The sequence below is a fragment of the Limanda limanda genome, chromosome 6, assembly GCF_963576545.1.
Source record: "Limanda limanda chromosome 6, fLimLim1.1, whole genome shotgun sequence".
Lineage (NCBI taxonomy): Eukaryota > Metazoa > Chordata > Actinopteri > Pleuronectiformes > Pleuronectidae > Limanda > Limanda limanda.
Genome location: NC_083641.1, coordinates 7,466,419 through 7,493,324, shown reverse-complemented (window position 1 = coordinate 7,493,324; position 26,906 = coordinate 7,466,419). Strand labels below are relative to the sequence as shown.

At 40.5% G+C, this 26,906-nt stretch overlaps 2 protein-coding genes across 2 annotated transcripts; both read left to right on the top strand.

Moving 5' to 3' along the window:
• Positions 1-1,845: 1,845 nt before the first annotated feature.
• Positions 1,846-7,891, top strand: rbm7 (RNA binding motif protein 7). The gene is made up of 5 exons (XM_061073099.1): positions 1,846-2,023; positions 2,332-2,494; positions 3,972-4,047; positions 6,630-6,723; positions 6,924-7,891. The coding sequence occupies exons 1-5, from the start codon at positions 1,931-1,933 to the stop codon at positions 7,248-7,250; spliced, it is 753 nt and encodes a 250-aa protein (XP_060929082.1). The 5' UTR covers positions 1,846-1,930; the 3' UTR covers positions 7,251-7,891.
• Positions 7,892-11,436: 3,545 nt separating this feature from the next.
• Positions 11,437-25,371, top strand: barx2 (BARX homeobox 2). Its single transcript, XM_061073759.1, has 4 exons — positions 11,437-11,623; positions 18,188-18,503; positions 24,239-24,323; positions 25,075-25,371. Exons 1-4 carry the CDS (start codon positions 11,437-11,439, stop codon positions 25,369-25,371), a joined length of 885 nt encoding a protein of 294 aa, XP_060929742.1.
• Positions 25,372-26,906: the final 1,535 nt, after the last annotated feature.

Genomic DNA, 26,906 nt, shown 5'->3' with positions numbered 1-26,906 from the left:
CGCACAACGATTGGTAGAAGATTGTAGGATTATAAAGATTAAAATATGAAAAGAGTGTTGAAGCGGCTGAACAAAAGACGACAACACTACACGAGTCTTAAAAAGGTTGAACAGTGGGTCAACCCAGCTGGAGGTACAAAATTACCGAAGTCCTGTCAGCTGATTTTAAGGGAGAATTTCTACATATAGGCTGTGGGATCAAAGAAGAAATGCAAATCTTACTTTCTACAACATGGGACCTTTAGTGTCATTAGTACTTTTCCCACTGTGACAAGTCAAATGTTAGCCTACTGTGAAAAAGGCCTTGAGTGTCATGGACAGATTATATATTTCTCAGAAAAACCAAAGTTTTTTTACTGTAAGCTTGCAAGATAAGACACTTTTTACTGAAGCTCTAACATCGAGTAGAAAAAAGGCTCTCAATCGTCCCTCACATGAAGACTGAAGTGAAAAGAGAAAGAGAGACAACAGAGCTATGTTCGTTGGTTGGTTTGTTGTCTGTTAGAAACATTGCATTGTAGGGAGGTTTTTCTTTCAACATTTTCACTGTTTTCCCTGGAAATAATTCATGGTTCTTGGTAAAATAAATCAGGCACATTGAAGGAACGGGCAACTATGAGTGTGTGGAAAATCACTTCTTATCTACTCACCACTATGCCGATAAAGGGGTGGGTGAAGTGTTTGAGTCCACAAAACATTTTCGGAGCTTCAGCGGTTAACAGCAAATCCAATACAATTGAAGTGAATATCTTCAAGCACTCAATATATCATCACATGCCCCTTCGGTGAGAGCATAGAGGCCTCAGCTTGTGGTATGTGTGCGCGATCGTGGCTCTAGGCTAGATAACAGAGTAAAAACATTAAGTAAATGACGCTGTTTCAAGTCAAATATTAATGTTGGAGCTTACAAACACTTGGATGATTCCACAGGAGCTTTTTATGTATTTTTTGTTGTTGTTTTTTTCACGTCTGAAGAATCGGTCCCCAGTTACTTCAGTTGTATTGGATGTGTAAAGGTGGGAAATGTGTGCAAATATAAGGCAACCCACATAACTGTCGTTGGGAACTACTTATTCCCCATGAGTACCCCTCGGCTGTGGCTGAGGAGTAGAGTGGTCGTCCTCCAACCTGTAGGTCGACAGTTCAATCCCCAGTCTTCCCCATCTGCATGCCGACGTGTCCTTGGGCAAGATGCTGAATCCAGAATTGCCCCTCATAGAACAACAAAGTCCTGCTGAATGTGTGTGTGAATGGGTGAATACAAAACTTTGAGTGGTCATCAATACTAGAATAGTGCTATATAAATACAAAACCATTTACCATAGGAAATGAATGAATCATTTCCTTTACATAAAAGGCATTTAATATATTTCACCATGAAAAATTGAGGTGTAAATAACAAGATGACATCTGAACTATGTTGCTACTGTTTTAGGGTTCCTGTATGTATTATCATGGTCACACTATTTGCGCTTTTTTTTTAATAGAGTTTTAATATCCATAAGGAGCTATACATATTATTATAATAGATATTTGAGACCATGAAACTTGGAGTTGAGCAGGTAAATTTAAGATAAACTCACTCTCAAAAATCTTTTAAAAGCTGTTTTATCTTTTTTACTATGAAAACAAATATAACATAATAACAAGAATTACACCATGTAGCCGAAGACTGAATATGTAAAGTTAAACCTGGGGAAATTCAGCCCTATGAGCAGATGAGCTGTTTGACTTATAAAGGTTGAGCTTGGATTTGCCGCCACACTGGATTTTAAACTGCCGTAAAGTAGCCCTTGTTCACTACGACACAAGCACACCTTATAAGCCGTTTCACTTTTCGGCAAACTCAGGCCTTCCTGTCTATAAACAGCAGAGCGCTGTTTACAACGTGAAACCACCTGGGGGGAGAGTCAGCATCTGCACAAACAAGATGGGAATAGAAGACGAGGCAGACAGGACGCTGTTCATCAGAAACCTGGACCAGAGAGTGACGGAGGAGCTAATGTTCGAGCTCTTTTTACAGGTGCTGTCGCGCTAACCGTTAGCTTTAGCGCAGGTGTAGCATAACACTGATAATGCTAACAACCCCAAACCGTGTCAGAGTCGAAATAACCCGAAATGTCACGTTGTGTTCTTTCCGTACATGTGTTGCACCTTCATTTGTTGTTGTGCACACGTAGTAGATAATTCGAAGAGAAGTTAATGGTTACTTATAGCTAACTAGCTATCCCTATGCCTAGCTAGCTATAAGTAGCCTTACAAGCTAGCTAGCAACCAGTAGCTTACTCTGGTTGCTGCTTTGTGTTCAAACCTGTATTGATGTTTTTACAGGCAGGACCTCTCATCAGAACCAAGATCCCGAAAGACGTGGACGGGAAACAGAAAACATTTGGTTTTGCTGTGTACAAACACGAGGTGTCTGTGCCGTATGCCATGGAGCTGCTCGACGGGGCGACGCTGTTCGGCAGAACTCTCCATGTGCAGTTCAGATCAGGTGAGAAGACTGGATTTATCCGTAACACTGTGTTATACACACAGACAGATCGAACTTTAAATTTAGTTGTTTGTGTGGCGTGCACAGTTGTGTGGCGTGCACAGTTTGTCATGTTTCCATGGGATTTAGCTTTCCTCAGCGACACAGATATTGGAATTATGTAATACAATTAGATTGACTAGCAGAATGTTTCCCATAGTACATAGTTAATGAGAAGTGCTCATTTAACGTCCTCACGTCTAAAATGGTTGGAAAGGATCAGCTCAAGGTGTCCTAGAAAAACACTGGAGTATAACGCTGTTGAGTTTGGATCTGAAAAACTGCTTCCTATTTTACTGGCTAAATAGCACAATGCGTGGTGCATAAATAAATACTCAATAAATCTACGTCAAACAGCACTAGTGCTCCCAAGTTGTTATATCGTAAACATAGGGTTGTGAATATCAATTAATAAAACAATAATTTAATGATCACATTTTAGAAAATCAGAGGTTCAGTCATGCATTTCATCTTTGTTCAAATTTGAATGATGACTAGACTCTAGCAGGTTAGACCTCAGTTTCAGAATTATCCCAAGCCTGGCACTGGAGATGCATTTCATCCTCTTGTGAAGTTGCTTTGCTGATGTTTTGTAATTCCATTGTCAGGGCATTGTGAAGGTGAACATTAAAATCATAGCAATACATCCTAGAATATGATTTTTTTTTAAAAATATATATACATTTATTTATGCCATGCATGCATGCATGTAGGGTTTTCAATACCATTTTTAGAGTTTGAGAAAAACGCTTGAACCAGATGATCTGGAAAGAAATATGCAGAATTGTCTTTGCTGCGTTCTGATGTACTGTATTGTCAACTACACTATTCGTACTGTATGGGTAAATAAAACTACACTATTAGTACTGGAAGTGTCAATAAAACCTTTGCAAATAAACAGTCAATACGAGTCCTAATAGTTATTTGTTTAAGTTTTAACATGTAGAAAAGTGACACTTTCAACGGCAGTATAATTGAACCCCAGCACACTGGCTAAGCTAATACTGAACTGTTCCAAACAATCTTCAGGGAAAGATTTCTGTATGACTGCTAGCGTAATTAGAATTAATTTCAACATCTTTCATTCTCGCGCAATGTTTTTATGTCAAGAATATCGTTTAATTAACTGACATTTTAGTTTGTTATTTTGCTCCCAAAAAGATATTCTTTATAAACTATAGTGATTTTGCTGCTGTTAAGATTGTTGCTGCTCTAGAGACATATTTTATTAATCCACTGCAACATTATTGACAATAGTGGTTTGAATTTAACCAGACTAGATCCATGCTAAATATCGAATATTTAAACAAGAAAACAATCATTGTTCATTTTAATTCATTTAATTTCAATCTAAATTTGTCTTTTTAAGAGAAATAACATGTATGACTTTCAAATTACTGGTTTTCTCTTACTTAAACTGTGTCTTCTTCCGTCATAGGAAGCAGTCATAGCAGCAGTCCAGGGAACTCCCAGAATTCAAGTCCTGCAAATACTCCAAACCCCCACGGCCAGAGGTAAGAATGGCTCAAACTTTTTTTTTGTTGCACCACCAGAAACAAAACAAAAATATGAGCATCACTGGCATTACAGCAACTACTGGAATTTGTTGACACTCCTCTCTTTTGACTTTGAGCTGTTCTCCTTTTGGTTCTCAGTTGAACCTTGACGTGTGCTCACAGGTAGAACATGTACACTTAGCTGTGTCAGCATGGAGTGATCAGTGATTTGGGCGATCAGTGAGTTTAACGCTTACACTTTCAAGTGTTTCTATTTCTTGTTCACCTGAGACTGTTAAAATGATATACAGCTGCCTGCCAGTAGGTGAGGCTGCAGCCCTGTCAAACAGCAGTTCCTCTCCTCCTCTTGCTAGTAAACGTCTCATAAAACCAGTGCGGTTTGACCATATGTCAATCGAGAAAATGAAAATAAGTTTGCGTGTAGGCTGTGTCAGAGTAAACTGGTATCGACCGTAGCAAGGTGTGACTACATTCCACACCTCTTAAATAAGGCTGTTGCAAACCCTCATTTACGTCAGTGTTTGCCATTAGTATCCTGGCTATAGCACAGCCTGGCCGCAGTTTCATAATGAAGGTAAAAGATGTCTTGCAGTATTTTTCAGCCTTTTTCCTTCCTTGTTTGTCAGCAGATAATAATTTAGAAGCGCGACTCCACTATGTGCTTGTTAGGTGCTTCCTAATTATTGAGTATAACTTTGACAGGCAAGTTTTCATGCTCTTGGCATTGACGCGTGTGTTAAAATTGGAGCTCTGACACAAGATGTGGAATTGGATTGGTTTGTATTTACAAGCCGCACAGAAGATTCAGTATGCAGTCCTTTCCATGCTTAATGCCAAATAGCAGCGCCTGTTTAAGGCCCTTACTGGAAAACCTGAACATATTGGCACGAGGGATGAATTGGGGAGTGCAATATATATACGGCATGTTTTGCCAGATAATTCTTGTACTGTTTTACTTCAATTGGAATGAAAAAGTTGGTTCAGTCCAATTCCTTGAAAATAAGATAGTTTTAAAATAATTCTAGTGTCTAATTCGTGGTCCTTTTTTCTTTGGCTCTGTTTGTAAATCTTAAATCATGAATGGGAATTTTGTTTTGTTTTTGACTAACTCCCAGCTAATCAAAAAAAGACAAGCAGACAAAGGCAAATGGCATGTGCACAGAGATATATGTGGGAGCCTGTATCTCAAAGTGAGGATCACTGGTTAGCCAGGTTCCTTTGAGCTTAACTCGTCATGAGTCTGGCTCACTAAGTGGGACAGATGGTCTTGATATCCTTTGCAGTCTGGAATGATGGTTGCTAGTATAAAAGGAAGTCTTTATAACCTGCTTCCCACTTTCTCATTAACTAGCTTTGACCAAATAACTTAGTCTTTGTCACTAATTTCCACTGCTGGTTTTGGGGACAGAGCTGGTTGTGTTAACCTATGAGCAACACTACACACCCGCTCCCCATGAAAGCCAGAGGTTGTCCACTCGTGAACTATACTCTGATTTAAACTTCAGTTGCAAATCTAGTTCCTTGGAATCTGATCTGTCAGACTTGGCTTTGTATCAGTGCTGCTGGACTCGTTTATCAGATTCCATCACAGATCTTGGCACTAAGCGCTTAGAAGAAAGGATGTCACATTACTTGGCTTTTCTGTCTGGCTTTTGTAATAATATCTGGCTGATGTGGCTGGATGGATGATTTATGTGTTGTTCATTTATGTTCTTGGACGAGGTATTGCTTGCTTTTAGCTGGAGGTCTGAGTTTGAATACAGTTTTGTTTTTTGATAGACAGTTATAATGTAATGTTTATTTCCACTGGTGTGAATACATTTAAACATTTCTCATTGTGATCATTATTGTGTGGTGGGATCACAAAAACAAACAAAACAACTCTCAGTAATATTTATAACCTGTATGTGTGTTTGCCAGGGTTTCCATGGGGTCTTAAATTCAATTATTAAAACTTAAGGTCTTAAATAGGTTGAAATATTCTGCGCTATGCCTTAACTACTTTTAATCCTGTTAATAATTTATTCAACTCTTCTTCCGTTATGCTTTAAATTTGTTTATTTTTTTGGAAAACTGCTTCGGCTGAATGTTTGATTTTCAATCTATTAACAATTTTGAATGTTAATACACTAATAAAAACCATAAACAAAACCAATGTGGACTTGATAACTGATACAATTGTAGCGCATTGCCTACACTACATTCAGCTTGGCTGTAGAAAATGCAGAAATAAGGTTATTCTCTGTTTGGCTTATTGTTTCATTAATCATTAAAAAGTCTTGAATTCAACTTGTTGAAACTGGTAGAAGAATTTACAGAACCTACAGTTAATTGTTTTTATTTTGCCCCCCAATTTTGTGTGCCGTGCACAGCTATCTGCTGATGTAAATGAATGTGACATTTCTTCATATTTGCAAAAGTGATGAAATGGGTTCAAAGCATGAACTAAACTAACTCAAATAATCACAGCCACTGAGAGGTCAAACTTTGATTTTGTGCGTGGTTGTCGGTACATATTATGTACACCTGACACTGTGTAAACTTTGGTATTACAAAATATTTTCTTTTTACCCTCACAGGACGCCGAACCACTACAATTCTCCACCATATACTCCTCCGCCCCAGATGCAGAGACTCTTTTCACCTCCCGATAATCTGCAGAAACATGCCATCGTAAGCTCTTTTTCACTTTTATAATGAAACTTCACTACAATGTAGTGACAGAATTATTTATAAAGAATGCTTAATTTTGGTTCTCTGTAACAAATTATGTTTACACTGTACAATTGGACCGCAATAGAAACATGCTCTTTGGCTTCATTGAACAGGAGGAACCACAGGTCCTGTTAACTGTCCTTTCTTTTCACCTGTAGATGAACAACATGATGTGGCAGGCCGAGCAGTTGAACTCCGGCTTCTCCAAGACTCAGCAGAGGCAGCCGCCCTCAGGTGGGAACTCCAGACAACAGGACAGCAGCCCCTATCGGCATCATCCAACCAACGCCAACAGCGGCCCCAGAACCCAGCGCTACGGGGAGGAGTCAGGTACTGGGCGTCACCAGCAACACAACCGGGACAACTATCAGCCCCAGGGCGACAGGAGCGGCAACCGTCACCATGATGGCAGAGGCGGAAACAGACATTATGACGACAGGAGCAGCAACCGTGGCTACCAGGATAATCGATGGCGGCGGTACTGATGCATACTGAGGATTCCTGTAAAGACTTCAGTTCTTCACAGATTTGGGCACAGCTTCCTTAAGAAGAGCATGAATTATGTTGATAAACTCACATGTGTACTCAGGTTGTTTGTACATCATCCTACCAGTGGGCGAGATTTAATAACTTATGCCTTATGGTGGTTTTTGTTTACTTTTTAAGGCGTTTTTTAAATTTGTAAACTACTTTCGTGTGAGGTTTTTCTCAAAGCTGACGCTAAATATTTAGAGGTGAAGAATTGTGTTACCCTGAGAGCAAGGACAGAAAAAAGAATCAGACATGACTCAGTCATATTTGGAAGACAAAAGACATGTTGAAAAAAGAAAATGATTTAAAGTATCGGCAAGTTTTTATGTTATGCAAATCGTGTTGAATGGTGCTGCCAGAATTTTTAACTCTTCAGGTATTTTGCCACAAAAAGAACAATGTCAGTGTCGGCTAAAGATTCCACCAGCACCACTTTTACTGCAATATGGCACTATCTTTCTTATTGTTAGATCACATGACCTTGCTCTTTCTAAAAAAAAGAAAAAGTCTTTTTATTTTTATTTTTTAATTCTGAGTCTGTACGGTGAACTGTTTTACAATGAACATTTTCATTATTATAAAACAATATCAGTGATTGTTGCCTTGTCTTTCATGTGGCCGCAGTTACAAATGCCAGGCTCTTGGCTCCACACCATGAATGCTATTTGCGGGTCTCCCTGTGTTGTGTGTGTGTGAGTTAACTAAGTGAGCTATTGTATGTTGATGCTTCATGCTGTAATGCATGCACACACGACCTTATCCGCACCTATAAATGGCCCGTGTGTAACTAATACACTTGTGCAGCGGTGGTGGAGTAATCTACAGGTGGCGCCACACACATCCTTTCATTCAATCAATTAAGATGTTAAATATAAACTGAGCCACATGATCGGCTCCCACTTTTGACCTTTCTATTTAGGATGCTTTCAAGTCTCCACATGGGCTTGTCACCCACTCTGTTCACTTTACAACGTGCAATTAGGTCCAGGTTTATTCTGGTCTTTAATCAGAATCAGTCTTTACACCACTTTTTTTTTATGATTCAAGACGAGGTCTCTTGCACCATCCCAGAATTTGAAGCCCCTTCATCCTGACCATCTCATGTTTCCCTCAGGCCTTGCAGCACTAATGCCACCGTGTTCAGGTTTGCTTGCAACAAAGGATGCTCACAATCCCTTAATGAGCGCGTTGAGGTCCTAATCTACCCTTCCGAAAGTGCTTATGTCTCTGCATGACAACTTCCAATGAAAGACCCTCCTCCAATAAACCCCCCACTGTCCAGAAGTGGACGTGCATTTGCACCCTGCTGGCCCATAAGCTCCTGTGTCTTGCCTGTAATCTGCGTCGTGTCCGATTGCATCCCGATGCCACCACAGGGCTCTAATGGAGAGTATCCTGTGGCCGGTGTGGGTACTGGGATACTGGGATACTGGGATACTGGGAAGGGTCCGTGTTACGCTCCACGGGCTGTGGCATAACTCTTTTAATTGCTTGATCTGCTCTGGCGTCTCCAGCCCCGGAGCGGGCGGATTACAGGGGCCGCTCGGTAGCCGCTGCCGTGTGGATTTATATAGAAGCGTGTGTCTCCTGAAATGATCTACTGTCAAACACCCGGAGACCCCCACCCCCCCACCCCCCTCCTGCGAGAAACAGGGAGCAGACGCCTGCTGCAGCGCTTCCCTGATGAGTCTGGGCTCCACCTCGGGTTACTGGGTTCACTGGTGCCACAGGAGCCCAAGATATCAATTCATATTATTATTATCATTATTACTATGACTTAATTGCTATTGTTATTTTACATGGCCAAATTCTGTCTTTTCAGGCAATATTAATTTCCTTAAAATAGTATTTTATCATTATTAGCTGGTGCTGCAATCAATCATTCATCATCGTATCAATCATATCTATAAATAACTTTATTATTTTCATGACAAGCAGTCCTACAGAGTTGGGACTGTTCTTGGACTTTCTCTCTCCTCTCTCCCAAACCAGCAAATCGATTCTGGTTCTATGAGTTTTGTTTATTTATATTTAAAAGATTTTTAAAGCGTTTGCTCGTTTGGGGATCTGTTAAGTTTCTCCATAATCTTAGGTCTCGACCTTACTATGTTGTACTTTGAAATAATCTATGTTCTAATTTAGCGCTCATTTAAAATTACATTGAATTGAGTAGAAGATAATAGAGCTTGCTGAAAGCAGTCGCGGCCTAAAGTTACGCCTAAAATAATGGGAGGGGATGATTAACAGTAGCAGTATCAGACAAATAATTTTAGTTTTAATATTGCGGATTTATTTTTTTAAATAGGCCTAATAATTCCTAATAATTCGAATGTGTGGCTGCAGTGCTTCTCTCCCTCTCTCACCTCCCATAGCAGCTCTCATGTCCCTCCTCTCTGATCCTGAGGGCTCGGAGGAGAAGCCGAGCCTCCTCGGATCCTCCTCCGCGGTCCCGACTCACCGAGAACACGGAGCCTTCCACGTGTTACATGGATTTCCATTTCATGTGATGAAGATGATGATGGTCGTTTCTCCGCTCAGGACACCGACGTTTCAAAGAATAGAAAATTGACATCTTTCTTTCTTCCCTGAATTTTTTTTTGTTGAAAAACAACAACAAATAAGAACATACCACACTGAACTGTAGCCTATGTATTCGGTCGTGCAATCTAAAATATTAAATATATACAAAAACATTCATTAATAATCGAAGCGATATTCGAGAGCGAAAGTAGGTCAACATAATTTTTCACGTGTTAGAAACAGTATAAACAATTCAAAAAATGAAGTAAGTGCATCCAAAGAGCGAGCCTGTTGAAATGAGTTACTATAACTCAGTTATACCCTCACTTTAATTCTTCTGACTCATTCGATCTGCCTGACACTTGTGATGTTGTTCAAAGTTTGTGTGTGTCCTTGTCCTCATATTGTCCTAAAACACGGATTTAGTGCGCATCTTGTTTGAAAGTCGTTCCGAAGTTTGTCTTCAGTTCTGTCGGAAACTCCGCGCACTTTCATGTCGTGAGGATGATGAATTACAAGACGACACAGCAGCTTGTTTGACAGGTAAAGAAAAAAGGACTTCAACAGCAGGATGTTTTCCTCCTGGGGGAAGGTGCTCATAATGTTGGTGTTCTTGCTGTTAATCCAGCAATAAATACACATTATTATTATTCTTAATTACTAATTATTATTCATTTACACGTTGGTATAAACCTGCCCAGTGCTGCTATCGACACATGACACAACCTCTTTAAAAAGGCCTAATCCTCTTTATATTATATATATGTGAATGGGGAATAAGAGGGAAAGCAATGGGGTTTTCAATTTCAAGAAAATCATTAAATGATACAATGTCTAAAGCACACTCGAGAATAAATTATCAGAAGAATTTCAGTTATAAATTTATTATAAACCCATCAAGATAAATCTTTCCAATAAATCATTCGACAAAAATAAACAACTGGATAATCCCATGTTCTCAATGCATTATTAATAAGCTACCACAGAGTATATTTAATGTATTTGATCTGAAACTTTGATAATGATAGGAATACGTTTTAAATGACGTATTTGTATTGATTGCATTTGATTTAATTCTAAAAAAAACATTACCTGATCCTGACCAAATCTTTTAGAGTCAATTAATATGAATTCATTATTCTGGTTAAAAACAACTTTTAGGGTTAATTAATATAAATAAATCTACAGAGAGTGTTTAATTATTTGAGTGTATGGGGGAGTATTTGGGAGGTGGCCATGTGCGTGTACAGTACATGAGTGTACTCGTAAGAGAGGGGGAGAGGGAGGGCGGGAGAGAGAGAGCATGGCTCCAGAAGAAGCAGCAGAGATGCGTTCAGGGACGGTTTATATAGCGGTGGGTGTGAGCAGCTCTCACTTCATTCCCTCTGTGGCGCTGTGCGCAGCTCAAGTTCAAGGCAGCTGATCGTCAGCGCGACACTTCAGGGCGAGCTGCACCGCTTCTCACACATGAAACCATGACTCCTCTAAACGCCTGAACCTCCAGCACCGACACTCACACACACGCGGGTCAACGTGCACCTAAGACAGACAGACAGACAGATATCACCGACAGACAGCTCTGTTCAGGGACGGTACCGGCGCGGCGCTCAGGGGCCGATCATGCACTGTCAAGCCGAGCTGAGGCTCTCCTCCCCCGGCCAGCTGAAGGCGGCCAGGCGGCGCTACAAGACGTTCATGATAGACGAAATCCTCTCCAAGGAGACTTGTGATTATTTTGAGAAGCTCTCTCTCTACTCGGTGTGTCCTTCTCTCATCGTCCGGCCCAAGCCTCTCCACTCATGTTCTGGTAAGACAAATCTTCTTTTTATTTTAAATATTTATATTTCAAAAAAAGGTTAATGATAAGTGTTTATTTATTTGCTCAACTTTTGGCACTTTTATGTGTTATCTCAGTTATATTATTGATTTTTAGTTCAAGACTTTTGCGCTGCAGTGTATTTTGGGTTATAATGTAATGGCACATTTTGAGAGCTGAGATAAAGTTGTCATTTCTACTTTTTTTAAATCATAATTCCTTGTGCATACAAGTGTGCAAATACACATATTCATCCTTATATTTATTACAATGCATCCTATTACAATGTGTCCTTTCTTAAATTCATCCCCTGTTTCCATCACTATTTAATTTTCTTGTAATAGAGAAGATTTAAAAGAAATTAAAAACAATGATTGTTGCTTCTTCCTGAAGCGGCTCACTCTAAACTTTATAAATCACAGCAGCTCAAGTGTTGACAATCGAAGTGTCAGTGAATGTCAGTGATGCTTGAGGGCACGATGATAAATTCCTGCACTGATAACTTCAGTGTAGTTTCAGTGAAAAAAAAGAAAGGATCAGTGAGATAGTAAGTAAAGCTAAAGTCAAATCTCACTCCGACATGCCTCTGGTAGCTGTGCTGCAGCCTTTAGTCTATTTGATATCATTTGCTGTGATTAATGTGGCTGTTGCTGAATCAAAGGCCTTTTTTGCCTAATGAGTTTAGCTGCTGCTGAACATTTGCAGACGGAACGATTGTATCTTGTTAATCTCACATAGAAGTATATGTGACCCAGAGCTGTGAGCAGGAAACAGGGATTTCACGGTGCATTGCCAGTAGCAGCACTCTGTAAAAACACTGATAAAAGATAAACTATACTTCACATTTATGTAGCTTGATTAATACTGGAGAAACTGAAGGAAGGAAACAAACAAAAAATCCCTTAGATGAATCACATTTGCTTTAAAACTAATCAAAACTTTTAATACTTTGTGTAATGCTTTCCTTTATATCCATTTCACCAAGAGGGTTGTAATTGTGTATGTCTAGATGGGTAGATAGATGAATAGATAAATAGATAGATGGATAGTTAGATATATAGGTAGATAGATAAATAGATAGATAGATAGATAGATAGATAGATAGATAGATAGATAGATAGATAGATAGATAGATAGATAGATAGATAGATAGATAGATAGATAGATAGATAGATAGATAGATAGATAGATAGATAGATAGATAGATAGATAGATAGATAGATAGATAGATAGATAGATAGATAGATAAATAGATAATATATGTAACGAGAGAGATAGAGACATAGATATATGATATATGATAGATAGATAGAGAGATAATAAAAAGATAGATAGATAGATAGATAGATAGATAGATAGATAGATAGATAGATAGATAGATAGATAGATAGATAGATAGATAGATAGATAGATAGATAGATAGATAGATAGATAGATAGATAGATAGATAGATAGATAGATAGATAGATAGATAGATAGATAGAGAGATCGAGAGATAGAGAGATCGAGAGATAGAGAGATAGAGAGATCGATGATATATGATAGATAGATAGAGAAAGAGACAGACAGACAGACAAACAGACAGACAGACTGATCGATAGATAGATAGATAGATAGATAGATAGATAGATAGATAGATAGATAGATAGATAGATAGATAGATAGATAGATAGATAGATAGATAGATAGATAGATAGATAGATAGATAGATAGATAGATAGATAGATAGATAGATAGATAGATAGATAGATAGATAGATAGATGGATAGATGGATAGATGGATAGATGGACAGAATGACGGTTAGATAGAGAGATAGGTGACCGAAATAGCGAAACAAAGCTCAGTTGGCACAGCACTTGTTACCTTGTCAAAACAAAACCTCTTGATTGATTCTTAATTATAATTACAGATAAATCCGAACAACTCAAAGGCTACTGCTCGCTCCAGTAACCATTAGGATAATTGCCCTAAAGTCTGAAATAATAGCCACTGCAATTTGATGATGACAGCGGCGGGTGAATAAAAATAGGTCTGAGCTATTCCCTCATCTCTCCAATATGGACAGGCGTACATGCTAGAGGGCACAGTGGCAGGGCCTTGGCACCCCTCTGTTGGGATGGATAGAGTGACCTGCGGTGCATATCAGAACACTGTGCCCACCACTTATTTGTAGCCGCGGGGGTGTGAGACACAGTATATTCCCCAACATCAATGGCTTTTGAGTTCTGGATATAGAAGCTGGCAGGCTTACAGGGGCCAGGGCCGAAAGGGAGGCGTCCGGCCCCCAAGCTGCTGCTGTGGCTCCCTCAACAATAAAAAGTTGACTTCTTCATCTGGATAAAAAAAAGGAAGGTGGTGCTATAACCTCCTGCTGCCAGTGGAGGCCGCTGAAAGACAGTGATGGCAATAATGTTTGTGAGATGGAGTTGATGACAATCCACTTGTTGCTCTTTTTGTTGTTTATCAGTGATGCGCCACCCAGCGTAATGTTCCATCTGCATTTTCCTACGTCTGACTCTTTTTCTCATCTCTCCTATGGCCGCCCAGTCTATTTTTATATATGAGTGGCGGAACACCGAGCTTAATTTAGCACATTCACACTGGCTAATTGTCGTGGAGTTGATTCCCTTGTCAGTTAGAGCCGGATCGGAGACGATGAACTGTTGCTGAACAGCGAGTGACGTAATGGCAGGTTATAATATTTCATTTTGAGTCCTGTCTCTCAGCGGGACCAAGGGCAGGGCTTTTAGTGGTGTTTTCTGGAGGAGGCGAAGAGATTAGGATCAACTGAGGTATAATCTCACCTGACAGCTTGATGAAAAATAAAAAAACAGGAGAAAAAGGAGGAGTGTGTGCAGCCTGAGGGCCAGCGCTCAGTGGTTCAGTATCCCGGCTGAGGGCTTAAACAAATCTAAGTGAGCAAAAAGAAGGGTTTTCATCGCATCTTAAACCCTAATCTGCTGCAGACAATAAAGCCTCCCATTAAGCACAAAGCCGTCTTGAAAGGATTGATTACACCCACGTCAACACACACAGGAGAGTACACACATACACAAAGACAAAACCTGTGCACGGCTTCCACCCCCAGTAAAAGATAATGCTCGACAACCATCTACTCGTCACTTCCTAGCGGCCATCAGATTTTTCTCGCTATTGCGTCAAAAGATTTGTAATAAATCTTTTCTAAAAGCAGTTTACGTTACAGAAGACCTGTGCGGATTGGGTTTCACATTAAACAGTTAAGGCTCGTGTTCAACACAAGTCCTTTAAAAGACGTTTGCCGGTGTGCGCCTGAGAAACTACTGACAATTAAAGTCAGCAAGACATTCTTGATTTGTTGAAATCACGATCAAATCGGTCTAATTCGTCATGTCCCGAAGGTGAATGCTTCTTCTAATTAAAGCAAATCAGTCAGGACAGATATAGAAGCTGCATGGCCTGTTGCCCTTCCCACTCTCACAGCGTTTTATTTGCACACTCAAAAGGGCAAGGCAGAAAAAAAAACAAAAACTTGTTTAACTGAGAAAAACTCTCAAGCTGTCACCGGCGGTTTATACCCAAAACGTGGCAAAAGTTCACAAACACATGTCGTAGCTTAGCCGTGAATCATCCGCTTTCAGCTTCCCATTGGGAAAGAAAGAGGCAGAGAAGAAGGGATAAGAAACAGATGAGTGAAGGGGGGAAAGTGTGCCTTCGAAAAGCTACTGCATGAATCTGTCGTGCAGGTGTAAAAATAATATAAAATGTTCCCTGACGGCCATTTCAAATAATAAAAATGTGGTCTACCAAATGAGGATTACGCCACAACGACTATGTGAACAATTGTTGGCCAATTGTTGGTATGAAAAAGGAAAGCTTAACAAAGGGCTCTTCTTAGATCTATTCTTAGCAGGTATGTCTTCTGTAATGGTTTCCAAGAAGCACTTGTGCTAGTCCTCACATTCCCACTGTGATTATCAAGAGTATCAGTGTGCCTTCTGCATGGGCCCCGGCTGCAGCTACACTCAAAACAGTTTATTTGTAGATTATTGACAGGACTCTGGCACTTGTCAACATGTCAGAGAGAGAGACGTTCTCGCCGTCAGTGGAAAGTCACCACGAGGGCTGACATTTCTCTCTCTCTCGCTTTGCTCGCTCTCTCTTTCACTTTGTCTTTATTCCTCCTCTCTTGCACTTCCTCCGAGGGATTGTCCGGAGACAACTTCAAGCTCGCTGTTGACAAGACGCTTCCTGACGGTCCCGAAGACAAACGCAGACGTGACTGACACTTTCACTTGACTCTTGTGGCTGCCATTCCACAAATCTCTCTCTTTTTTAAAAACCTTTCATTTATTCCACAGATAATACGACATAATACATATGGAGGTATAAACATAGCAAGATTATCTCAATGCTTTCTCTTGTGGAGCGTGCCCCCTGACTTATCTCTGAGTAGTCCACTAAACCAAATAGAAGGACTTACAATTCTGATACAAGGAGCCATAAATAAAAGGAAATGAAAGACGCTTGTATAAATAAGATTAAAAACAAGGTGCTTAGATCTCTGTCGTAGCTTAAGCTATTATATCTGTCTTGTCTCATCTGTAGTCTCACTGTAATTTCAATCAAAATAAAGAGCTCTTTTTATTCTGTGTCTCCATTGCATTATGCTGAGGGGCTGTGGCCTTCACCAGGAGATTAAAGCCATTTCATTAAGATCAGAATTTTCATTAAGCAACTTAAATGTCTGGCCGTCTGGCTTTCAAAGAGTATACCTGGTATGCAAAAGTTTTGGATCCATACATTCAAATTTATACTCAAAACTTTTTTGATATCTAATTGAACACGTTTCCAGAATTCCAAGATTTCTCCCAGAATATCAAATCTTCCACCATCCCACAGTTGATCCAACATAATTCAGAAAATGACTGTACTTTGATGTGATATATGGGGTGTTATAATACCTCATAGTGCCCGTCCACGTGGGGCTGCTTGGCAGTTTGTTTCATGTTTTGAATGTTTCCTCTCACTCATGGTGTCTTATCATAATACATGAATCACATCTCCATTGACAATCATGTGAAATCCCTCATAAAAAGGAGTTCATGCACCAAACCCACTGATCAACTGATATCAGACAATCTCACATTAATACAGATAAGTGCTGGGAGAAAAACTCAAAGCAATATAAGCGCGGAGAGAGAGTGAGGAGGTCTTCTTGTTCAGACCTGTTGCAACAGCAGGATTCTGAATGCTGGAGGGTTACCGATGACCTCAGTGCCTTACTATGATGTCATGATGAGCCCAAGGCAGTGTCTGGTGTCTGCATGTGTGCAGAGAGCAACTGCAGCTCTGAGACTCCTCAGGATTCACTTACATCTGATTGTGGCGTTTATTTCTGCACAATTCGTATATACTGTAGGTTTTACTGACTTTTTCAGTTTGCTTTATTACACACGTGCTAAAATATATATGTTCTGGGAGAAAAAAAGAGAGGAACAACAGAAAACTTGCAGCTGACCTAAAGACTGCTGTGGGGAATAGGTTTCCATGTGTGTCCAAGTGTTTATGTTGTCTGTTACGGTCAATGAGGAGATTAGGGGGAAAGATCTACCGCACAGGAACACATGCAGTGTGTATGTGAGTGTGAGTGTGTGTGTGACAACCTCCTATTTTCTCTGCTCCATTGTCCCCCTTTTTATCTCACTCTATATACAGTATTCCTCCTCTACTTCCATAATCCCCCCAACTGTGTGTGCTCTTATCAGACGGTGCATTACAGTGTGAGCTGTGCTGGGCCTGCTGCTTGTAAATTCCTTTTTTTTTTTTTTACGGATTGGTTTTTTATATTTGATGCTGTGAGTTTTTTTCTGGCAGATATTATGTTCACTTTGGTTGACCCGCCACATCCTGCCGGCCAACCTCCTGGTCTCCTTCCCTCCCGCCTCGGCTCCAGACAAGTGTTACTTTTTATTGATTCTGGCGTCTTGCTGCTTCTGTCTGCCCTGATAAAGAGAAAAGATGTGTGTGTGTGTGTGTGTTTGTGTATGACTGTGCACATTTATAGGAGGGGGAGAGACTATTAAAAGAGAGAGGGTTAAAAAAAACTTTATTAGTTCATCAGCGTTTGATTTAGTTTTTGGGGTTTTATTGCAGCTCAGTCTGTCTGAATTTGTGTGTGTGTGTGTGTGATTTTGTCATTCTCGGTGTGCGCTTGTGGTTTTGTGTTGGCAAGCCAGTTATCATTTAACAACCTCTGAAAAATAATCATTCATTTGAAGGGGTTCAGGGGAAGCGGTGTAAAACACAGCCTGCGTCATCGAGGTCACGGCCCTCTACATGGAGGAGGTCAAAAGCAGAACGTCTTCCACAGCAAACAGTGCGATTAAAAATGGAGCTGTCTCAGCAATTACAACCGGTCGATAACTGTACAGCCGAGGTGATAGAGGAGCCCACTAAAAACCTACTGTGAATCAGAAGGAGAACATAATCTTCCTCCTCTGTGTTTTATCCACTCCACCTTAATGCATTGCTTTCTGTGTCTGTCATCTGACGCATCGTCTCTGCTCCTCCAGGCTCCTCATCACTCCGGGCCTACCCGCTCCTCTCGGTGATCACACGGCAGCCTCCCAACATGCCCCCCCACCTCCCCCAGCCACAGTCTCCGGGCGGGGTCCCCTCGCACCTGACCCTGCTCTCCCCTCAGCATCCGCGGGGGTCCGAGCCGTCGCCCAGCCAGACGCCGCTCAGCATCAGCAGCGAGTCGGAGACGGAGCGCAGCACCCCCCGCCTGAAGAAGCCACGCCGCAGCCGCACCATCTTCACCGAGCTGCAGCTGATGGGCCTGGAGAAGAAGTTCCAGAAGCAGAAGTACCTCTCCACGCCAGACAGGTCAGTGTGGTTCAAACGCTCACATCTGAATGGATAGAGCAGGGTTTTTGTAGCTGGTTTCGTCCCAGGGACCACCATTCTGACTAGAAAGTCATCCGTGGCCCACTGATATGCCTACTTGTGTGTGTGTGTGTGTGTGTGTGTGTGTGTGTGTGTGTGTGTGTGTGTGTGTGTGTGCATGTGTGTGTTTTAAAAACCCCAAACAAATCTAGATATTTCTACTTAAAAACCTCAAACAAATCTAGAAAAATCTGTGTAACAAAACAACTAAAACGTAGATTTTCAGTGCTTCATCAATATATAATGTTCATGACTTAAATGTACAGACATGTAGCTGACATGTTGAGACAACGTTAAAGTAACGGTGATCAATAACAATCAACATAAACTGGGGCTACAACTGAAGAGGGAAGATGACAAAGTAATGCAGAATATGTCACAAATGATAATCATACAATATCACACAAACAATTGAGGCCTACTTAAGTTTAACCTCATGATCACCAGCACCTTTATATTATTTTAGATATTTTTCACGATATTCAAGAGTAATCTGGAAAAGTATCAAAGCGAATTTCGCGGACCCCTGCAATACCGTCGCGGACCACCAGGGGGCCGCGGACCCCCGGTTGAAAACCCCTGGGATAGAGGATAGATACACAAAGACCTAGTTTGACCTCTTTAGAATCTCGGGATATTCTCCGGACGGGCTGCACGTGAGATTGCAAATGTCCAGACAGTCTTGAGTTTCTCAGGAGTTTCTCAGGAGTTTCTCAGGAGTTTCTCAGGAGTTTCTCCAGCCACAGCCCTAAAAACTCTGGAGAACGTACCAATGAGCTCATATGAGAAAACAGCAGGAGAAGCTCCAGAGGTCTTACTGTGAGCAAGTGGGTGTGTCGGTAATGTTTCTATCACAATACAGACGCAAAACTGGAAAAAGACAAAAGAATACAAATATTTCAGAATGAAAAAGTGGATCCATACACGTAGAAGACACCAACAAAGATGTTAAGAGAGCTTTCGGTGAAACAAATGTGACCTCTGTGACATGTGACCTCTGCAGCTGAATGTTAAATCCCCCCCCCCCCCCCCACCTGAACACCTGCTGTGTTGTTCTTGTGTGAAAGTCCGGACCTGATTCTCCAGACATTCTCCAGAGTTCAGGTCTGAAAACGATTTAGGTAGATTGGATTAGGTAGATTATAGTCATCAAAACGCACACACAGACACACACATACACACACACACACACACACACAAACACATACGCTCCCACACACTGTCAACTGAAAGAACACTCTGCATAAGGCCATATACTAAATCATGACAGCGCTGACCTCATAGCTAACTTAAATTATTTTGTGATTAAGTCACAGTGAAGCAAACAAACCGCTGATGTGTTAAATGTAACCAACCTCACAGTTATTAGATTTCTACATGAAAGCTACCAGTCATATAGGTGTCACTCAACTGTGACACTTTGATAACCTGCATACCTGGCAGAGAGAGAGAGCAGTTTGAAAGTACAGTGCAATCATGCGCACACATTCATAAAGCCACAAGTGCAATTATAGCGCAGTGGTTAAACTAACATCATATTCTTTCTTTTTTAATTTATCCCATGGGGGGAACGTCTCATGTAATGTGAATTTCTCTAAGCCAGAACATTACCTCAGCATTCTAGTTGAGACAAGAGTAACGTTTTAAGAAAAAGGCCCCAACAAAGAAACACTGCCTTATTCAAGGAAACGGGGACGGTAGCCAACAAAAGCAAACACAAATGTATTACATTGATTTACTGCCAATCATCTCACATGTGCAGGTGCACATGAAGCACGTTCAGCTCTCCACGATAAGATGAAGTAAGCTGCATGTTAATATCTGTCGGTCTCGGTCTTAACTTTCATTCTCTGGGTCATTTTTGGGACCCGACATGAGGTTGGCCCATATTTTCCCAGTTTTATTGAACGTCTTACTTTTATATTTGGCCCGCAGGCCACTTTTCCATTTTAACCCAGAATAGTATTGGACCATAAATGTTGTAAAAAGCTTCCCCTCACATACGCACTAGGAATTTAAAACAGCTTGTGAACCCACGTTACTCAAATGTGTTGTTTCATACTGTGGAAAGCAAAAGAAAAACTATGTAACCCTTTTAGAAGTACCTGGTTTCTCTGTGATAAATTGTCATAAAATCTGATGTGTTCTTGATCGAAGTCAAAAGTAAAGATTAACAAAAGGCTTTTAAGATAATCGCACACAAGCTGTCATTATCTTTTGTGTCTTTATTGAGCACACCCAGTAAACAATCACATGCTGTCCTGCTTGTAAAAAGTAAGTGATGAAGTAACTGGTCAGACCTCTTTCTGCTGCAGCAGCTTCCTGGAGCTCCTGTAGCTGCGCTGCACAATGTTCAGGAGGAATGACCGAACTTTTCTTGGTGCTTCAGCTCAGCCATTAATTACTCATTCTGCAATGTTCAGGCTCATCATCGGAGCTCACGCCCACCTGCATGCACCACCACATCCCGTCCTTTCGGTCAGACATATTCTTTTTGCATAATTGCTTTAAACACATTAGACTCCTCTCCATTTAAGTTGTTTTGTTGATGTGCTCTTTTCGGTGTTAATCCCCTTGTTAGAGTTTTTTGGGTCGTTTTTCCTCACCCTAGTTGAGTGGGAAGGAGGGAGGATTTTGCACGTTGTAAAGATTGTTAAGCTCTAAAGCAAACTGTGATTTGTGAATATAGGCTATAAAAATACAATAACATTGATTTGAGAAAGTGTAGAAGCAAAGCAGGCCTAAGTTCTCAGGCTCCCTCCTCTGTGCTTCACCTTTGTGTTGATCTTTCCATCTTGGAATGCAGAACACCTTTTACACCAGGTACGGCTGCACATTTGTTTCCAAACAACTGAAAGTCAATGTAATCAGTCCACAAAACTTTTTTGTACAAATTTCATTAGCAACTTCCAGTGTCAAGCTGCTCTATTGCAAACTACAGGGATTGCATAATTTTTTTCTCGGAGTACAGCATGCGTTCTTTCAGTGTCCTTCAATGGACGATTTGCTCCATGCAACCATAAATGATGATTTGTGAATGCTGAATTTAGGGCTGGGCAACCAAACATTAACCTTTACTTATTTATTGTAAATTAAATTTTCCTTTATAGTAATATAACACGGGCCCAAACTATATTGATATAATTCTTACGCACTGTTAAAACACAGTGAGGAGGTCTAACATGTAATTGATAGCTCAGATTTGTAAAATCTTTGGCAGTTTGTCAAGTGTGTCTCTGCTATCAAAGAATAATTTCAAAAACAACCTTCACTCAGGAGCAAAAATAACTTATCTTCTATCTGGTTATTTGATTTCTTACCTCATATGCTCTTTAAACTTTGTAACCCATTCCAGCTTTATGCAAATGAGATCTCTTTATTTTTACTATGCATGGTTCACATTGGCAGCAAACCGCAAACTTAAAATGTTTCGGGTTAGGGTTAGGGTTAGCCACACCTCCAATCTGGTTCCAGATTGACAGAGGTTCACACGCTTTTTCCAACAACACAACTGGAGCAACCCAGCAATTAGTTTGGTATTAGTCCATTAGTAAAGTATTTACTTTGTATGTCAATTTACTACATATATGAAACAGTATATAGACAGTAGTATGAATCTATAGTGATTAAAAACTTCATGTACAATATGTTCACACATGATGACTACACTCACACCCTCTTTGCAACATATCTGCTCACCACATCTAATCTGAAAAGACATTTGCATATTCAGAATAAATCAAAATTATTTGTCCTGCTATTTACGTCCTCCTCCGCAGGGAAAAACTCCCACGATGCATTATTAAATATATCACATCTTGGCATGCCTGCACTCGTTTGGAAAGGTGCCATGACTCATCTTACAGCAGAAGCCCCGAGGCAAAGCACAACTCTGATCAAAACCAACCACCGTACGGGTGGCTGTGCCAAAATACTGTGTCCTGTCAAAATATCTGATTCTGACACTGTGTTCAAAATTAATTAAATACCCTGCTTTTGGAAAAACATCAACGGAGGAAAATCCCCCCCATTTAAAACCCCACATCAAAAGGTGTGACGTGCTCCACTTTGGTTTGTTGTGATCCAAAGATAACTTATTTTTCTTGGCCCTGGGAACTCTGCGGTCTGGAATCAAGACATGGGGGAGCAGCAGGAACCACAACCCAAATTATCCCTGGAAAAAAGATCTACAATTAATTATATCGTAGAGCAATAATGATTTTACAGAGTTTCCAATTATAATAATCAGTGCCTTAATCCTCATCATCATCCTCCTCATCATCATCATCATTATTATTATTATTAAAGCGTATTTGGAGCCAAGATTCCCTCATTAAAAAGGTCTGAGACTGGGACAAAATGGCGGTCTTGCCTAGAGGGAGTAACTCAAAATACAGTTTCTCCAAGTGTGTGGTTTCCCTCCATTGAGAACTAGAGAGCATACATAAGTGGGATGTTTTTTTCTCCTTCTGCAATTACTTTTTCTCACCTTCGGTCGCCGCCCTGCTTGAGACCAGGTCATGGCACACACACTGGCAGCTCTTTATGTAAGGAATAGGGTTGTGTAGATGATCCCATGAATCTCAGGGATTTGTCGTCGCTCTGCTTTTTAGATTCACTGCTTTTTCCCTGTCTCCTCTTCCACATTCACCATCAAATGAAGCTCGGTTCCTTTCAGTCTGTGGTCGGAGGGTAAGAGAAACCCTTCATCGGACTCTTAAAGACTTTGAGACGAGCAGGGAAGAGGAAATCTCATTTGAAAAACATCTCGAAAGCCGCTCCTCCCTTTAACAAATGCCTTGCTTACTTTATCTGTCCCCTTCCTGAGCTATCACATTTCCCACCAACCAATAGCCCTATTAGTCATGGATCAACACATGTGGTGGAAACATTGAGAATCATCCAGCTACAATAGCTGTGATTGGGTTACTGACCTCGGATGTTTCAAACACTGTTTCCCCTAGCTGCAGATGTACAGTGTCAAACTCCAGCTATTAGCAATTCGGCTTCACTGCGAGAAACAAAGACAGAATTAAGGCTGTTGGAAAAGTCTTGTAATGTATGCTGAGGTTGAGTTTGCAATGCTTGGGACTAAAAAATGAAATTATAAAGATTACATTGACCCAAATAATAATTTATCAGTGGTATTGTCAAAATGGGCTGGAGACGAAAGCACTGATACACAAAATTTGAAATGAGATATTTATAATCAGTAAAAATAAATCTGATTTGCAAATTGAAAATGGAAGGATTTCCCTACGAAAGACGCATTAAAAAAACAAATAAAAACTTGGTTTGAATTAATACCACCTTAGAATAAGTAAATCAAATGCACTAGTTGTTGCAGCGTAGCAGTTGTTAGCTGTGGCCAGAGCACAGGCAGCTCTAATGCTGTTACTGTACCAACCACGACAACATAGTCATTAATTAAAATGGAATTGTACAATGATATAACATGAAACCAATGAGCGTTTGGTGACCTCAAACTATGATATGTATATAATGAATACATTTACGATATGATGTCTTTGGTAGACTGGCATGAAACCTGCAGCTTTTTTGAAAAAGTGATTCAAATGGATTTTAGAAACATGTTATTAATATAATAATCGGCAGTAGGTGTGTGAAAAGTCTTATGTCTAATGTGCAGCTTGTTTTTCTTTCTGGTTCTGCAGGTTAGACCTGGCCCAGACACTGGGTCTCACACAGCTCCAGGTGAAAACATGGTACCAAAACAGGCGTATGAAGTGGAAGAAAATGGTAAGTGTTAGCACCACGGTCAAGCCTGGCATGTTTCCTCTTCTAATTCCTGTCCAGACCTTATTACTTCTCTCACAGAAATGCGGCCCTTTGAGGAGCGTGTGAATGAACAGATACTACATCTGTGAATGACATGAAATCAGTGCAGAGTGACATAAATGTAGTTGTTCATCAAGTTGGATGCTCAATGTGATCTTCCTAAACCATAGTGGTTCATGACTGTTATAAGAGAAAACCCTGAAAGACAAGACAGTTGCTCTGTACATGATCCATATAACAGATCTAGGCCAAACGTGAACGGAAAATTGATGAACCAAAAGTCTTCTAAATACCTCATATGTGCCACTGAAGGTTACATGTTTGTATTTATTTAATATTTATTTTTGTCATTAAGGGATCAGAGCTTATTCTATGATTTTACATGCTAACCAACTGCTCAATGCAATGTTGGTGAGAGAAGCAAATGTAATGTCGCAGCCTAGCAGGAAGAGAGGGTGTGTAAAGACAAAGCGCAGTGTGAGGTGTGACCTCTGATGACGGCAGTGTGAGCAAACACTTTGGCAGAAGGGTCAACAATTCAGAGAACAAAAAAAAAGTGCGAAATCGTTAAAGATGAATGAGTGCACGAGGGGGCGGCCAGCAGCAATATGTCTTCTCTTAATTACTATAATAGAAAGCATTGCCTTTGACTGCTGCTGCCATTTATTACCGGGAGCAGTCGGCTAACAACGTCGTCTCTGTGTTATTCTAGGTGCTCAAAGGAGGTCACGAGGCCCCGACCAAGCCCAAGGGAAGACCCAAGAAGAACTCCATTCCCACTACGGAGGAGATAGAGGCTGAGGAGCGAAGGATGAAGATGGAGGAGGAGGAGGAGGAGGAGAGGATGAGCCGGGAGGCCGACAAGCTGCCGTTGGCTTGCAGGGCGGAGGCGTCTCAGCTGGAACCTCAAGATCTCAGTTCAGACACTCACAGTGCGGCCCGAGCGCTGGAGGAATCCGAGCGAGAGGTGCCACTCCTCAAGCAATCAGAGACTCACGCAGAAAGCTAAGCGACAACAACGCAAACCAAAGACTAAGCCAACCTGAAAACAAATAGTGCCTCAGGATCACTGTAAAACATACAAAGAAATAAGAGAGAAAAACACAGCCTGTGTGGTGTTTAGAGCCATTTGCTTTAGGGATTTGACTGGAGACATATCAGTGTCCAATCTTTACCTAATGTCACCTTTAAAACATTTTCTGTGTACTGGAATATGAACCATTCAAAGAGCTAACCTGCATAGACACTGATTGCACTGGTATAACTTTGGCCCTGGGTCCACAGTAAGAGGAGTGTAAATGTGTCAAATCCAAATAGGTCAGTCAAGCCTTAACACACAGTGACATGCATCACAGCATTGAGTCGTTGTGATGACAAGATCTCACACACACACACACACACACACACACACACGACTGATCCACAAAGCTGCCTCACAGAGTGCATGTGCCAAAATACCAAACCTTTGCCTTGTGTCTCTCTGTATTTATGTATTATACAGTACATCTCTCTACACTGCCAAAAACCTAGGACATTAAAATGGCTACAGTGCCTTGACGGTCTCAGAGGAAAAGCTTTTAAACTGTTGATGAATATAACAAATGCAAGTATATTTTCTAGAGTGATTTTGGATTATTACACGTGCAGTTTTTTTTGTGAAGATTGTAAAGTTTAGAAACTGTGCGTAGGTACAGATTTAAGGCACAACCGTGTTCATGATTTTACTTGCATTCTGTTTCCAACTGAACAATGTCTGCCAAGCCATACACGCCCTGTATCATACTGTAGAAATGTGTATAAAGTATAAGATATATGATACCGCCAGATATATATGTAAAACAGTATTTTTTAACTGCTGTTTTAAATTGGATTAAATAGTTTGTATGTATGATGTTACTGTTGTTCCTTATCTTCTCTTTCCTGCTTTCTGCCGCGAGCCCACTAAGTATGTTAAGCTGCCACAGAATCTCAGAGGGAGTAAATCAAAAGCTTTTTTTTACTTATTTTTTCGCTCGCAGCCTTTGCGTGACTACCTGAATCAGTACGTTAGAGCTGCATGAACCTAATGCTTCTTCAACGTTATGTTATGAACTGACTCATCCGTGTACCAGATTTGTCATTTAAAAGTGTTCTCACTCTTTTGGATTTATAAAGATTTATTTTTATTTGTTATCGTTCCAAATGAAAAGTCCAGTATTTTTCTGATTTGTAAATACAATGCTTGTTTGGTGAGCTTGTTTGCTGTTTGTTTTTTTTAGGTTTGTGTAAAATCATTTTTACCATATACCACATAAAAGTGTGTGTTTATGTATTTAAATGCACTTAATAAAAAAATAGCCATCATTTAAGTTGTGTTTGGTATCATTAAGGTGGAATTGTGTGAAATCCTCTTTCTACTTTGAATTCATATCCTCAATCTTCACATATCTAATGCATCACCCTCATGCTGCTTCAACTAGTTTGTCTGCCAACTGTTTTTTAGCTCATTTGTTTTTTTACCGCACCAACGACAATCTGAAGTCACCTACAGAATCCCATTAAATG

Coding starts and splice junctions, on each gene's coding strand:
- rbm7 (XM_061073099.1), top strand. CDS start 1,931: ATGGGAATAGAAGACGAGGCAGACAGGACGCTGTTCATCAGAAACCTG. Junction 2,495..3,971: donor CCATGTGCAGTTCAGATCAG/GTGAGAAGACTG, acceptor CTTCCGTCATAG/GAAGCAGTCATAGCAGCAGT. Junction 4,048..6,629: donor CCAAACCCCCACGGCCAGAG/GTAAGAATGGCT, acceptor TTACCCTCACAG/GACGCCGAACCACTACAATT.
- barx2 (XM_061073759.1), top strand. CDS start 11,437: ATGCACTGTCAAGCCGAGCTGAGGCTCTCCTCCCCCGGCCAGCTGAAG. Junction 11,624..18,187: donor GCCTCTCCACTCATGTTCTG/GTAAGACAAATC, acceptor CTGCTCCTCCAG/GCTCCTCATCACTCCGGGCC. Junction 18,504..24,238: donor TACCTCTCCACGCCAGACAG/GTCAGTGTGGTT, acceptor CTGGTTCTGCAG/GTTAGACCTGGCCCAGACAC.